Below are 16,603 nucleotides of genomic sequence, written 5' to 3'. Positions count from 1 at the left end.
TCCCCTATATAGAACATTATACCGTGTAGGCCCAGGCCAAAATGTCTTAAGCCGTGTTAAAAAAATGGAGGTAACACCTGGAGCGAAATCCTTTTTCTTTAAGTTGCACACTGGGACCTTGCCCGTGAAAACATGGATGCAAGAAAAAGGCTTATTCGTTCCTTGGGGTGTTGATTGCCTTCTCTGCAAAAAGCCGGAAACAATTGAACATGTTTTCCTGGACTGCTGGGATGCAGTCTTTTTCTGGGATGTTCTCCAAAGGACTTTGAAAAAGGATCTGCCTCTCGATGCCTATGGCATCAGATTTCTACCAGTATCAAATGAAGAAGGAATACCTTTCGACCTAGTTATGTTACTGGGCCTGCAGGGTATATGGCAATCTAGAATGGCGGTGCGCCATGCTGATATTAATGCACGTCCGGTCAGGCAATATTTCTTTCAATCTGTCTGTTCGTTCGTGGAAGCACAAAAGATTCAACAAGAGGTGCCCGAATGGCTTCATCAAGTAGAAAGCCTTCTACAGATGAAGGAATTTTAAAAAGCCTGTTAAATATGATGCTTTTTACCTCTTTTTTTGTTTCATGTTTCTACTTTGTTTGATGTATATATGTTTGTGAATGTTGTATGTAAACAGGCAATAAAGAAAGAAAAAAAGAGTAGACGGCCTCATGCCAGCAACAGTGGAATTCGCTCACCGAAGACGTCGCGTGAATGAGGTTTGCCTGCGCTAGCGACTGATCGCGCGAAGACGATCTACGTCGCATTGCTCGTCGCTGTCGCGTGCATTTTCGCGTTTATAAGGTTTGGCTCTCACTGTGCTTAGCGTGTGCGTGTGTCAATGCTATATTGAATTCTCTCCCATAGTAGAGTACTAAGTACTCTAAATCGTTAACCACTTTTTCTAAACACATTGAAGTGTATTGGGCCCTTCATGAGGCGCTCGCGGCTGTTTTGCTAGCTCCACATATACCGAACTTGGTGTTACGTGACGTCAATGGATGACAAAAGTGTATGACTCATGCAAACATGATAATCCTGACACGCGTCTCATTTAGGAACACGACAACATAACACGCTCATAGGGTGCTCGCGGTCGTTTCGCTAGCTCCACATATACTAAATTTGGTATCACGTGACTTAAATAGATGACGAAGGTAAACGACACATCCAAACATGATAGTCTTGACACAGAAGTCATGTACGGCATCACTTATCTTCGCACCTCGTAACATTGTGCTGATTTTAAAGTGACATATCAACATCTTTCATTCGTGCTTCGCATATCAACGATTCTCACTGTACATGGGATCTGCCCATTTTTTCTTAACGCTTTTGCGTTGTCTTTCTGTATATTGTCGCGGGCTATAAAAAAAAGAGGGTTTATTTTAAAACAAAGACAGTGGAACTCGTAGAGACGCTCTCAAAGGAAGACCGCTAAGATTATCGTCTTCTTATCTCGCCTGCGCTGCGCCTTTCGCGCGAATCCGTGATCTTCGTTATCATCGCTATCTCGCCGCTAGACACAGCTATGCACGCGGCATTACCCTCCCGCCAGAGTGAGCGTCGTCTGGACGCTTACCAGGTAGAGATGCGGCTAGCATGTGTTTTCATTACTCATAATGGTAAGGTTTCATGCGGACCACGTGCACTGTCTCAGACAGACGCTGGCGACGTTTCGAAATGGAAAAGGTGTCGGGCACGACTATTTACGTCACGTCACTAAGACGGCACAAAGCCTTGTAGGTAGGGCTCAAAGTATCGGCGTAGGGGTTTTTCCGAGGGGCCTCACCGTCGTACAGGAAACCAAACCAGACTCTTTATCACGGGTGATAGGCGATGTATCGATGATGAAGGTTGTACAGTTGGGCGTCAAGATGCTGCATGCTGGTTGATTATTCTGATGCGGGCAAGCTTCCTTGCTTCCTTAGCGCGCTCAGTGAAGTCTGGGGCGTCTGTCTTTGAATCATTGCAACCATGAGGCAGCATGGCGTCAAGCATTGTAGTAACTTCTCTGCCATAAATTAGTGCGAACGTCATTTTCGTTCTTTCCTGAGCACGGTATTATACGCGAAAGTGATGTACGGCAAGATTCAATCCCAATTCTTGTGTTCCACGTCGAAGTACATGCAAAGCATGTCAACGATCGTCTTGTTACGTCGTTCTGTAAGCCCATTCGTTTGTGGGCGGTAAGCTGTTGTCTTTCTAAGCGCTGGGCAACTAAGCGTAAGCACAGAGTGAAAAAGCTCAGCTTTAAACGTGGTACCTTTGTCTGTTATGACTAGAGCTAGAGCTTCATGTCTCAGTACAATGTTCTCAATGAAGAATCGGGCCGCTTCAGCGGCAGTACCACTCGCGATTGCCTTGGTCTCCGCGTATCGAGTGAGGTAGTCCGTCGCCACAATAACCCATTTGTTGCCGCTGTCCGATGTTGGGAATGGACCCAGCAGATCCATTCTGATTTGAGAAAACAGAGTTTCTGGCACTGGCACAGGATGCAATAGCCCAGTGGGTTTGACAGGTGGTAACTTGCACCGCTGACAGTCAATGCATGTTTGAACGTGATGGTGCCGCTGCGCTGCGATTCTTCGTCAGTAGTAATTTTCTTTGAGGTGTGTCAGTGTTCTTGTGAAACCGAGGCGGCCCGCAGTTGCTTCGTCATGGTAAGCTTGTAAAATTTCGCTGTGGAGAGTTTCAGGAACTACCAGCCGATAGCATCTGCCTCTTTATGAGAAATTCCTTTTGTAGAAAATTCTGTCCAGTTAACAGAATGATGATACGTTCTTTGAAAACACTCTTGGTGCATTGGCGGCTCGTTCGTTCAAGAGTTCTATAAGCGAGTTTAGCTCCCGATCATATAGCCGCATCAACAACTCCTACAAAAGCCTCTGAATTTGTCACCTTTCCTACCCGAAGATTCAATTGGTGACCTTGATACACAGTCGGCGTCCAAGTGTTGTCTTCCGGACTTGTAAACTACGGTCATGTCGTACTCTTGGAGCCGTAAGCTCTAACGTGCGAAACGTCCATATGGGTTTTTCATGTTGGTCAACCAACAAAGAGAGTGGTGGTCGCTTACGACTTGGAAAGAGCAGCCATATAAGAACGGGCGGAACTTCGCAACTGCCCAAACGACAGCCAGACACTCCTTCTACGTTGTTGAGTAGTTGGACTCAGCGCATGTCGACGTTCTCCTAGCGTAGGCAATTATTCTCTCACATCATCTTGGCACTGGACAAGAACAGCACCTAGGCCCACATTGCTGGCGTCTGTGTGGATGGCTGTTGGTGCATCCTTGTCAAAGTGAGCGAGGACGGGTGGGGTTTGTTGACGCCGCCGTAGCTCGTTGAACGAAGCTTCTTGCTCTCCAGCCCATACAAACGCAACGTCTTCTCTTGTAAGGCGGGTGAGTGGAGAGGCGATGTGTGCAATGTCTGCTATAAATTGCCGGTAGTATGCGCCGAGACCCGGGAAACGCCTGACCGCTTTCTTATCAAGAGGCCTTGCGAACTTTGTGAAGGCTGCAGTTTTTTCTGGGTCAGGCCTCACACCATCGCGACTGACCACGTGTCCCAGGAACTGAAGTTCTTTAAAGCCAAAGTGGCATTTTTCGTGTTTTAGTGTGAGTCCAGTGGACCGTATAGCTTGACCGACTCACAGTGGCCGCTTTAGATGATTTTCAAACGTGGCCAAAAAAACTATCACGGCGTTGAAGTACACAAGGCACGTTTTCAATTTTAGACCGGAGAGAATAATATTCATGAGTCTCGGAAATGTGGCTGAGGCTGAGCATAGACCAAAAGGGAGGACTTTGAATTCATTAAGTCCGTCTGGCGTCATGGAGGCAATCCTTTCTCAGTCACGCTCATCTACTTCTATTCGCCATTACCCACTTTTAAGTTCCATTGACCAGGAGTAGCGCGCATGCCGTAGCCTGTCCAATGAGTCATCAATCCGTGGTAAGGAATAAACGTCTTTTTTCGTGACGTGGTTCAGCTTACCGTAATCGATGCAGAAATGCTAACTAGCTGCGACCTTTCTTCTTCACGAGTACCACTGGCGATGCACAAGGACGCTTTTATGGTTGGATTAAATCATCCTCTAGCATCTTCTTGACTTGCTGCTGGATTACCTCACGTTCTTTCTGCGATCAGTCCTTTCTGAGCGAGCGATGGGTTCTGTCGCATCAGTCTTGCTGTGTCTTCCGTAATGATACGATGTTTAGTCAGAGGCGTTCGACCCACTAATAACGTCGATGAGAAGCAGTCCTTGAACTGGCTGAGCAGCTCCACAAGACACAAGACGACATCTTTCAGTCGGTGTTAGGCTTGGACCAATGTCGACTGGTTGTGTATGCGGAGCTGATCGGGCTGTGGCTTCCCCTTGCATAATAAGACAGTCGTGAAAGTAGTAGAGCTTCTCGAGGTATGCCACAACCATGCCTTTATCGATGTGCCTGCGCTCATTCGTGCAGTTGGTCAGAAGCACTTCTGCACGCCCATCCACTAAGCTGACGATGCCGTGAGCGATGGCAATGTCTTGGCGAAAAAGAACGGCAGTCATGCCCTTCTTTTTGCATGGCGTCTTCATTACAGCGCACGCCGCAACACACGGAAACAAGACTACATGACAGTGGTGGCACGCAGACGTCGTCGCCAGCCGCACGTAACACCCTGGGCTATTTGTCTTGACCATGGGTCACAGGCTTGTCAGCGGCGAATATAATCACACCATCATGTATGTTCACCACAGCACCGTACTCTCTTAAAAAGTCCATTCCAGTATCAGAGCGTCGCAGCTCTCCGGTAGGATCAGAAATGTGGCTACGAAAACCACTATCTCAATCGTGTGTCTTGCTGTACATTTTCCCGTGGGTGTCATTGTCTGGCCTCTATCACTTTGAATATAAGGGCCCGTCCATTACGTCGTGATTTTCTTGAGTTCGTCTGCCAATCGTTCACTCATTAGAGAAAAGACTGCACCCGTGTCGACTAAGGCCGTTATCTTAACGCCATCAATCGTCACAGCAAAGTCAGCACAGTTTTGTCGGCGGAGTTTTCATTTTCATCTCTTACGTGTTTCGGCAGCAGTGGGAAATTTTCGGCAATTCGATGGCTTGCAACCGCCCCCCCCCCCCCCCCGAGGTCGCTGCATTTAGTTTACACACCGTGGGCTGGGAGACCGACCTCTAACAGCGTCAGCAAAACTACGGTGGCTTGGTGAAGCAAAACAAGCCAGAGATGCTGAGCGTGTCCGGAAGGCAGCAGAGCCTTCCCACCGGCCAGTCAGGTCGTCGGGAACAAACAGCTGCTCTTTGACACCACTCATGAGATGGCTTAGCTTTTGAGCCTCGGGAATGTTGTGGTACCCGCAGTGGCCCAAACGAACCATATTCTCAGCAAACACGGTGACGCTCTCATGCAGCTGTTGGGTGCATTCCTCAAAACTGCATTGTTGGTTTTACGCGCTGGTTCACGTTACCAAAGGTGTCAAGAAACCGACGACAAAATTCCTCCCATGTCGTCAATGTTGCCTCGCGGTTTATAAACCACGTCTTCGCGCCGACTTCAAGGGCGAAGTATGCATGGAAGAGCTTCTCATCTAGACTCCAGTAGTTCGAATTAGCTACCCTTTCAAACTGTTCAAGTCAGTCTTGCGAATCTTCATTCGGCCGGCCGTGAAATGATTCAGGAATGCGCATATTCTGGACCGTCAACTGTGCAGGACTCCTTGAAAAGGCCATTTATTTAGCAGGGGTGGCTGTCGGAAGTGTTGCTCCTTCTGAAAGGCCAAATTCTGGTCCAATACCTTGAAGGCGACAGCTTGAGCGGTGCACAGGCGTCTCCACGCATGACTGTCTCGTAGGGCTGAACTCGGGGCTTCTCACAGGGGTGCCGATCATGAGGTGATAGTACCCAGCACCTCCACCAGTGTCGCGGGTTATAAAATGCAGGGGGTTTGTTTAGGAACACGGAGATGAGAACTCGTAGAAACGCTCTCAAAAGAGGGCCGCTAAGATTGCCGTCTTCTTCACTCACCTGCGTTGCGCCTCTCGAGCAAATCTACTATCTTCATTGTCGCCGCTATCTCGCAGCGAGACGCAGCTTTGCACGCGGCAATATGTACCAGGATTGGCATACACTAGAACCTGAATCACCATGTACACGAATATCTCTCAGAGTTTCCTGCGTGACGGCAATGTTCCTTTGCTAAACACACACATCAAAGCGTCGGATTTCGTAAGCGGTCGAAAAAAAATCTAGTGTATAATTCCTTGTGATCTAATGCAGGGGCGTAGCCAATAATTTTTTTCTGGTTGGGGAAGGGGTTCAAGTTCAAGCATACTTATGTATGTTCATGCGTGCTTCTGTATGTGTGCGAAATAAGCGCAAGCAAAGCTGAAAAAATTCGGGAGAAATTCGAATCCCCCATTCCTCACGTCCCGGCTACAACCATGACCTCTTGCTATTCACGACACACTTACTGATAGTTCATCCGTGCCTTCAGCAGAAAACTTTTCACAATATCTCTTATGGTTTCCGCTGACTGCAACAATATAATTTACCAAAATGTTCAATTTCGCATAAGCAAGCCAACACCGCAGCCTTTTCCGATGGAACTCGAAGAACCTTCAAGACAGTGGGCAGCCAGGTACCGAGGATCATGCGCCTTGCCACGCATATGAATGACATGCATGGCTCTACAAGGTGAGCCTCTACATATGCATGGTGGAACATTATGAATGACATGTACGTGGTCTACTTTATTTTATTACTGGCCGTAGTAGGTCACTGTTAATTGACCAGAAGCTTTTCCGTATTTGGCTTTGCATCTATAGCTACAACTTTAATCAGGAACATGTTCTTAGCGTGTCCCTACGTCCTGGAACTGGCACCTTCAGGCGTCATTTCAATTCCAAGAAAGCTTGCGGCATTCTTCCACAGGAGCTTCTCCTGCGTTAGTAGAGAAAAAAAGAGAGAGAAAGAGGTTGTGTAGGTTAGCTTGTATGAGTCTAACTGCGAATTCATGAACTAGTTAGAAAACGGGCAATAGCGTTCTCTTTCAAAAACCAAGAGAATACAACTCAGGGGAGAAGTTTCGCAGCATGCGATACTTCCTTGAACATTCTAAAGTGAAAGCCTGCCACAGAGTTAGTAATACATAACTAATATGTTCTGGTACCAGAAAGAGAGAAAGACAAAGAAAAGACAGGAGGGCAAATATAGGAAGACTCCGTTTTGTTACCTTGTACTTGGGAACGGGAAAACGAGGTGTAAGAAATGGCAGAGAAGAAAAAAAAAGTTTGTGACAGTAGTAAAGGAAAGCGTCTAGAACAACGTCTTAATACTACACAGAAACACTGTCCGCGGACAATGAAAGTTTGCCACCCAGTCCGGTGTCTTGCAGAAACGGTAACAACGCTCTCAGAGCGGCTCATGTTGCAGACTGGGTAGAGCAGGGCCCCAGGATCAGTGGCAGTGAGCGAGAGCGTGCATATATATACATGCATGACTTCGACAATCTCAGTTCATTTCGCTGTTCCTCTATGCCAACATGAATGAAGCTTTCTAGAGCTGCACGAGGTGTTGCACGGGCTCCGAGATTGACCCACCTTTGACCAAGTGATGACGTCACTGCTGACGTCAATAGTGACGTATGTCACGTGTGCGTTAGTACCACTTAATTGGCGTAATACCTTTCGCTTAACGGATCACTCAAACAGATACTCAAAGCTTTGACTTTGATGGTACATTCCCGCTTTGTCAGAGCCTCACAAAGAAAATATACAACCCACATATTCGACATTGCAGCGTGCACTACTTTATTGATAAACCTGGAGAGCAATTTTAGAACTTCAAAGGCAGAGTATCAACGAAAATGAAAGCCCTCTTACAGGAATTCGAAATGTTTGTATTGCCACCTGTAGTATTGGGTGACAAAAGGCCACAAGAGGAGTGCACGCGCTATCCGCCTCTCGAGTGCACGCCCAAGTGACGCATCCAGCAAGAGTGCTGCTGCTCCACCTCGATGTCCAATAAACCCCTTCTGGACCTCTAAGTTGACGTTAAAGTATGCACAACAATTAGTAGCATAAGACGAGGACCTTACTGCTCAATGTTTTGGGTTCACTTTTCAAGGAGTAAAATATCAGTGCAAAGCGTATACCTTCAGCGAATCTTGCAAGCCACTGGTCTCGATAAGTCTGCCGGGTCTCTCTATTTCTCCCAGAGGGTAGGGGTAGTCACTTCCCAGCATCACTCGGTCCTAAAGATAAAGTGAGACGACGTTCATGTCGGAACCTTGTGCCATGCAGTTCTACTTCAATCAAATAGGAACGGAAAAATTATGCACAAGAAAGATTATCACTCCCTTTTCACGGTCATAAGTCATTTCAACATTCCTGGAAGTCTAACGCGCTTGATACTACTTCTGTTAAGCATTTTACTGCGTGTACTTTCATTTAAGAAGGCGTTTTCGAATAAAATATTATGAACATGTATATATACGCCAGCCATACGGAAGAGACTCAATATTGCACCGACAAACAGCCTCAGCCTGACCCTACGCGCAGAACTCCCGGCCCGAGCCCATGCTGGCCCCACCGTGAAAGCCAGAGTTTCTGGGCACTATGCTAAAATACACAGATCTAGTAACGAAAGCTTGCTATAACAGCACGCTTATTTATTGCTTCGCTTTAAGATCTGTATTTTCTCGCACAGCTTGTTCCTAGTGTAAGCTGTAATGAGCTTACAACAGCGGCTGATTTCAAGGGCGCAGGTGTGCGCCATCGCTGCCATTCGACGCAGCTGTCGCACACAATGAACAACAACAACTAAAGAAAATAGGGTATTGAGGGTGGTTTGAACACAGGCACTCTGCTTGTCATTTGACTATGCTAGCACGTAGCCACGAGATTGGTTTCAACTTCTTCAGAAAACGACCCTCTGCGGGCAGCGAAGCGCTGTATTGCACGGCAGAAAAGTGAAATAGCAGGCGTCACACAATGTAATTTATGTAGGAAGTATGCGTTTTAAAGGGAGACGCGATTCCAAAATAAGAAAATATTTTTTATTCTGTCATCTTAGACAATTATTCACTAAGGTTTTACCCTCATTTCAAATATGTGATCAGTTTTGCAGAAAGTTGCGTAGTTTTTGTGTAGTACGATCACAATGTGAAAATATAGCTACTTTCAGACAGACATTTTCTGCCACGGCATTAATATCATTATCAGTAAAGAATGCCTGATATTGCTGCACATTAGCCGTAGACTGCAAATAACTATCGAAATGTGTATAATACAGCTAAACCAACTAGAATAGTTGCAGTGTAAGATGAGTTGAAGCCTCAACCCGTACTGATTGCTTACTTTAAGTTCATTATAAATTCGTTGATGATATCATGTTTTAAATAGGATATCTGTACTCTTCTCTGTTCTATCGTGCGGGAAGCCGTAGAAGAACGACGAAGCGACCACTGTCGTCGATGATCACAAACCAGAACTCGAGTTTTATTCAGAGGTATGCATATATGTAAATAAATAAATAAATAAATAAATAAATAAATAAATAAATAAATAAATATATATATATATATATATATATATATATATATATATATATATATATATATATATATATACAGAAGTCACATGGTGGCAAGTAAACACAATATAAACTAAATGGAAACCGAAACTGAAAACACTACATATTTTCCCTCCTTAAAATGAACAGTGTTAGTAATTGTTAGTTGATTACTATTAGTACAAACACACACAATATTTAAAAATATGGACAACCAAACGTGGCATGTGCGCTTCTCCATAATGTCTGATTTATAATTGTGCAGCATACATTCGTCGGCTGCTACATAACAAACCAATTCAGGAACCCCCCAAAAAAAACGCTTGCAGAACTGAAACGTCCGCACAAAGTCCACGTAGCACTCAAGTTGTCACTGCACCAGTCTACTCGCAAACAGCAGCTACACAGTGTGCCCGTATCGATCCGGAGGTCTTCTGTTCCTTGGTGGCTGGACCCGACGTTGAGGTACCGGATGCTTCGATGCAACTGGCGCTGTTGCTTCTAGCCTGGGCGTATCTGGTGAAGCTTCGGACTGCGCTATTGAGGATCGACCCTTGGGTCGCTCAGGCGCCGAAGGCGGGGTTGCAGGTTCGGAGGCAGCGTTTTGATACAGATTCCACGTGGCTTATGGCGCATGTACCTTCGATAACTTTGAAGCGTTCCAAGTTCGTCCATCGTCAAGCCGGAACGTGGATGGGCCTTGTTGGTGGACAACTTTCTGTGGGTGGCTAAACGCGAGGTCGCCCTTGGTGGATATTCCGGGTTTCTTCATCATCATCATCATCATCATCAGCCTGACTACGTCCACTGCAGGACAAAGGCCTCTCCCATGTTCCGCCAGTTAACCCGGTCCTGTGCTTGCTGCTGCCAATTTATACCCGCAAACTTCTTAATCTCATCTGCCCACCTAACCTTCTGTCTCCCCCTAACCCGCTTCCCTTCTCTGGGAATCCAGTCAGTTACCCTTAATGACCAGCGGTTATCCTGTCTACGCGCTACATGCCCTGCCCATGTCCATTTCTTCACTCGTACTAAACACCAACTGACACTGTTATCTTCTTCGCGGTCCTGCGACGGTCTGCCTACTCTTTGCTGTACCCTTGTTTGCTCTTCACGCGTTACGTAGACGACAGAGTTCAGAAACAGGGTCGGTGAAGAAGGTTGGTGATGGGTGGCCGACAACGTCAAGACATGTTCTCGGCAGCCGCCTGTGTAGGAGAACAGATGTTGGAACACCCGTAGTGGCATGTTGCGTGCAGCGATATATAACCAAATAGTCTGTTACCGCTCGACGAAGTGGACACTGCTCTAACATTGCAACATGCACAAAATTCTTGAAGACACGGTTGAACCGCTCTACAAGTCCGTTTGCTTGAGGATTTTAAATGGAGGAGTGTTCTAGGCGGATGACGCAATCATTGAGGAACTTTCTGAACTACGCAGAGGTGAACTGGGCACCATTGTAACAATACATTACGTCCGCGTAACCCTCACGGGAGAACACCGAAAGCAAAAAGTTTATGACGGTGCGGGATGACACTTCACTGCAGAATTGAACTTCTGGCCATTTGGAAAAGTAGTCGATGAGTGTAATGGCATATCTGCAGTCGTGCGGCACTCTCTGCACAGGGCCGACGATGTCAATAGCCAGCTTCTCCCATGGGCTTTCTGGCAGAGGTACTGGCTGCAAAGGAGCAGCAGCAGTTTTCGCACTTTTGTCAGCCATTTGACATATTCTGCCGTTCTAGATGGAAAGTGCCACCTGTCTACCCATGCCTGGCCACCATAACCTTTTTCTTAGTCGAGCTTTTGTCCGAACTATACCCGGGTGAGCTTCGTGGGCAACAGGAATTACTTGCAGCGTGAGAGACAATGGAACGGCGATTCGTTCTCCGCGCAGGAGCAAGTTGTCAACGACCAACAATTCTTCACGCACCAAGAAGAAAGGCTGAAGTTCACTTGAAGGCGTCTTATGTGCAGGCGAAGACGTGGTGACATAAGTCGTGACTTGCTCCAACTTGCAGTCTTCACGCTGGGCCTGTTGAAACTGCTCCTTGGTGAGGCAAGGTAATTCAACAAAAGACACAACCTCCTCGAATGAAGCATCTTCTGACGGACACGGAACTGGAAGGCGGGGAAGGGCATCTGCCACCTGGTTTTCGGACCCTTTCCGATATTCTATAGTATAGTTGTAGCGAGGCAGCCGTTCCGACCAGCGTGCGATGCGAAGGAGGCGACGGCCAGTGCCTTTGGAAGAGAGGAGAGAGACCAAGGCTTGGGAATCTGTGCGCAACGTGAAATGCCGTCCCCACAAGTATGTATGCCAGTGCTCGCATGCCCAAACGCACGCAAGTGTCTCACGCTCTCCCACTCCGTATTTCCTCTCCGCAGGTGAAAGCGTTCGCGAAGCAAAAGAAACAGTTCACAACTTATGGCCATCTACGTGTTGGAGAACAGCACCCAGTCCGCAGTCGGACGCATCAGTGGACACTACGACCGGAAGGGTCACATCGAACATCTGCAGAACGTAGCTGGACGAGAGCAGAAACCTAATTTTGGTGAAACTGGCGCTCACCGTATCCATCCAAATGAACGGTTGGTTCTTTCGGAGAAGAGGTCGCATAGGTTCTTACACATCAACAAGACTAGGAACAAACTTGGCGTAATACTCGACCAGACCAAGAAAGGAGCATACGTTGGCGCAGGTGTATTTTTAATGGAAGTGTTTTTTTCCGGCAGTGGAGAAATGCCTTGTGCTGTGATCTTGTGTCCCAAGAAGGGAAGTTCCGTTACGCCAAATACGCAATTGTTGTTTAACTTGAGCTCGGATTCCTAAATGCGCCGTAGTACAGCGATCAGGTTGGTCAAGTGTTCCTTTTCATTTTTCCCAAACACAATGATGTAATCTATATAGAAGAGAACACCAGAGCATCCTTGAAGTATTTTGGACATCATTTGTTGAAATGCAGCAGGGGCGGACGCCAAACCGAAGCACACTCGTTTAAAGCGAAAGAGGCCATCGTGAGTAATGAAAGCGGTCAAATCACGGCTTTCAGGATCGAGCAAAACCTGGTGGTAGGTTGATTCGAGGTCAAGCGTCGAGAAATGAGTTGCCCCAACGATACTGTGGAGGAGTTCTTCGGTGTGTGGAATAGGAAAGCTATCTGTAACTACGGCCTTATTAGGCTCCCATAGGTCGACACAAAAACGAATGCATCCACCCTTCTTTTGAACAACAATAATTGGGGAGACCCATTTTGACGCACTGACGCGCTCTATCACATCCAGCTGCTCGAGCCGACGAAGTTCATCTGATACCGGAGCTTGGAGTGAAAGGGAAGGCGGCGCAGTTCTGCTACAGTCGATGAAACTGAGAGCCTAACTTTGACACGATGCACAAAACCCTTCGCTAGGCCGAGGCTGGAGTCGAAAAGGCACGCAAACTCATTGCGCTACTCTGCTGGAAGGCATGCCGTTTAGACTGTTTCCTGGCCTGGCGCTTTTACGTTGGTAGCACTGGTAGTGGACGCGGTAGTCTCAAGGCAGCGGAGGGACAAGCCGTCAATCTGGAGCTGAAGGGCCTTAATGGCGTCAATACCTAGCAGCGATGTGCCTTGCGAAACAACGTAGAAGGGAGTGGACGCTTCGCGTTCCTTGTATACGACCGTCAATAGAAAGCATCCTCGCACAGGGATAGGCAGTTTCGAGTAATCTAGAAGCTTCTTACGGGGCGCAAGCAGCAGCGTATGGCCAACAAAATGCTTATCGAAAATATCACCCGCCAGAATGAAAACCAAGGAGCCCGAGTCGATAAGAAATGGTAACAGCGCATGCCCAACTGTTACCTCGACATGAATGCCAGCGCAGCTGGATGCGGTCACCGACAGAATGCTCATAGCTTAGTCGGGTAAATTCTAGTCGCTAAGCTCGTAAACACGAACGCCCTGTTGCTTTTTTCTGCATACTGAACTAAAGTGCCAAATGAGCCCACAATTATAGCAACGCTGGCCTTTCGCTGGGCAGCAGGATGACGCGGCACGGTGCTGACGGGAACCGCAACGGTAGCAGTAAGAGGATGAAGTGGGTGGGCGCGCACATGAAGCAGGTTGGTGGGTGTCGGGGTGGGGGCACGTTTCGGTACGAGGTGCAGACAGAGGCGTGTCGTTACTCGAAAGATGGTGGCAGTGTTCATTTCGACTGCGGCCGTGTGGCGTTTAGCGAGGGCTTCTTGATATACGCTGCACGGTGCTTGAAGCAATTTCTCAAAGGTCCTCACTAGCTTGTCAGAATTGTGACGCTAATTGTATTGCTCCGAAGAATGAAAGGGTGGAACCCTCAAGAAGAAGGCGTTCGCGAATGTGCTGGAACAAGACCCCTTCCACGAATTGGTTACAAAGCGAGTCTTCAGGGTAAGCAAAGGAACATGCAGCGGCGAGCACACGTAGTGCGGCAACGTAGTCCTGGACAGACTCCCCTGGGTGCTGAATGCGACGGCGAAAGCGGTGCCTTTCTACGACGACATTGCTTGAGCTTGTGAATTGTTGCATTAAAGTCGCTACAGCTTCTTCTTAAACAGAAGGCTGAACGGTGGCTGCCTTGCTAGCTTCAGTAAGTTTGTCGTCGGCGGTTGACTCATCGATCTGAGAGGCATCCGTCAGAAGTGGTAGAATGGAGAAGACACGTTGACCCTCAACGCCGAGGCTGTGTAACAGCAGGGCCTTGCGACGTTCGTGCGGAAAGTCGGACACTCCGGATGCCAGTAGGTAGTTTTCGAAGATTAGTGCCATTTCGTTCACGGAATGGTAGGGCAGCCGGGTTCAGACAGAAACAGGGGCGGCGGAGCAAGCCCGATGCAGCTCATGGCGTCAAAAAGGTGCAGGCGTGATTACGTCCCGCGAAAAAGACGCATCTTCATCGCCATTGTTGTATCACGGTGGAAGCCGCGGAAGAACGACGAAGCGATCACTGTCGTCGACGATCACAAACCAGAATTCGAGTTTTATTCAGAGGTACGCATATAAATACAGAAGTCACCTGGTGACAAGTAAAAACAACATAAACTGAATAGAAACCGAAACTGAAAACACTACATTCTCATGGTAAGGAATATGCGGCAAGAACTTTATCTTGATCTGGCCATCAAAATAAGGAAAGAAGTTGGCCAAAGTTACATCTGTAGAAAAAATTGGCAGATCCCACGTATAGTGGGAATCGATGACATGCAAGGCACGAATGAGGAAGGTTTATATGTCAGTTTTAATTCAAAACAATTTTATGAGGCGGAGGTAAATTATACCGTACATAACTTTAATGACTAAATTATTATGTTCGGACGTGTCATTTACCTTCATCATCTATTCACGCCACCTGATACGAAATTTGGTATATGTGGAGCTAACGGAACGGCTGCGAGTGTGCTATGGGCGTAGCGTGTAGTCATGTTTTACATGACACGCATATCATGATTATAATGATTGGACGTGTCATTTAACTTCGCCGTCCATTGACGTCACGCAATACTAATTTGGTATATGTGAAGCTAGAGAAACTACCGCGAGCGCATCATGAGCGTGGCATGTGATCGTGTTCTTACATGACACGCAACTCATGATTATCATGTTTGCACCAGTCACATACCTTCGTCATCCATTCACGTCCCGTAATACCAAACTTGGAATATGTGAAGCTAGCGAAACGGCGGGTAGAGCATCATGAAGGGCCCAATATACAGCGACGCAACGTTGACGAGCGCACGCTGGGCGCAGCGACGCTACGCTAGCAAAACGCAAACACTCTATAGTCTGAATACAGACGCCACCAGCGTCTGTAAGCACAGCCCGGCGGTAACCAATGCGAAATGCGACATGCTGCATTTCGCACTAACCATGATGCCAAGAATGCACCACGTCTGCCCTATCTTCGTGACGAAGTTCAAAAGTGACGCGTGCTCAAAGGTGCATGCGTCAAAGCAACGCAGTGCGGTGCGTGCCTGCGAGTATATACCAGGCATATCGGCGCCTGGCGTGGCGTCGTCGGCATGACGCGACGAAACGAACGCTGGAGCACCCACGCGCCGTGTCATGTCTAAGCGTATTGGCACCTTGAATGGGGCATGTAGTCATGCTCTTACATGGCACGCATCTCATAATTATTATGTTTCCACCAGTCACATACCTTCATCATCCATTCACGTGACGTAATACCAAACTTGGCATATATAAATCTAGCGAAACGACCCCAAGCGCATCACGAGCGCGGCATGTAGTCATGTTGTTACGTGACACGCATGTCATGCTTATCATGTTTGTACATGTCATTTGCACATGTCGTCCGTTCGCGTCACGTAATACTGAATTTGGTACATGTGAAGCTAGCGAGACGGCTACGAGCGCATCATGAGCGTAGCCTGTAGTCATGTTGTTAGAAGACACGCATCACATGAATATCATGCTTGCACCAGTCACATCCTTTTGTCGTCCATTCACGTCCCTTAATACCAAGTTTGGTCTATATGAAACTAGCGAAACGGCTGCAAGGACATCGCGAGTGTGGGTTGTAGTCATAATGTCACATGATATGCATCTCATCATCATCATGTTTGCACCAGTCACATACTTTCGTCATCTATTCGCATCACGTAACGTCGAATTTGGTATATGTGAAGCTAACGAGACGGCTGCGAGCGCATCTTGAGCGTGGCGTATAGTCATGACTCATAAATTACATGACATGCATGTCATGATTTCCGCGTTAGGGTTTGTCGCTTGTGTTCGCCATGCAATCATGCCATACTGTACCAGTTTTGCAACATGCCATGTGAAGGAAACCACCGCATGAGGGGCAGGACCATGAAATGAAAATCATGACATAAATGTCTTGATTTTCGTGTTGGACTAGTCAAATATGCTCGCCATACAGTCATGTTATGCTGTACCAAGTTTGGTATCGATACCATTATCCAAACGGCCAGGAGAGCTAAAAGTCGTAGGCGGCTAGATAGATAGATACGCTCAAAGTCGCCG

At 47.3% G+C, this 16,603-nt stretch overlaps 1 protein-coding gene across 1 annotated transcript in view; it reads right to left on the bottom strand.

Annotated features, from left to right (window-relative positions):
• Nucleotides 1-6,747: 6,747 nt before the first annotated feature.
• The window catches only part of LOC119178232 (2-amino-3-carboxymuconate-6-semialdehyde decarboxylase), a 128,306-nt gene continuing 118,450 nt past the window's right edge, over nt 6,748-16,603 (bottom strand). Inside the window, exons 8-9 of the mRNA XM_037429425.2 lie at nt 8,164-8,262; nt 6,748-6,950 (exon numbers count right to left, since the gene is read on the bottom strand). Of these exons, the coding sequence (XP_037285322.2) occupies nt 6,873-6,950; nt 8,164-8,262 (177 nt within the window). The 3' untranslated portion in view covers nt 6,748-6,872. The remainder of the gene's footprint in view (nt 6,951-8,163; nt 8,263-16,603) is intronic.

This window comes from Rhipicephalus microplus, chromosome 1 (assembly GCF_043290135.1).
Source record: "Rhipicephalus microplus isolate Deutch F79 chromosome 1, USDA_Rmic, whole genome shotgun sequence".
Taxonomy (NCBI): Eukaryota; Metazoa; Arthropoda; class Arachnida; order Ixodida; family Ixodidae; genus Rhipicephalus; species Rhipicephalus microplus.
This window is presented reverse-complemented; position numbering and strand designations above follow the sequence as displayed.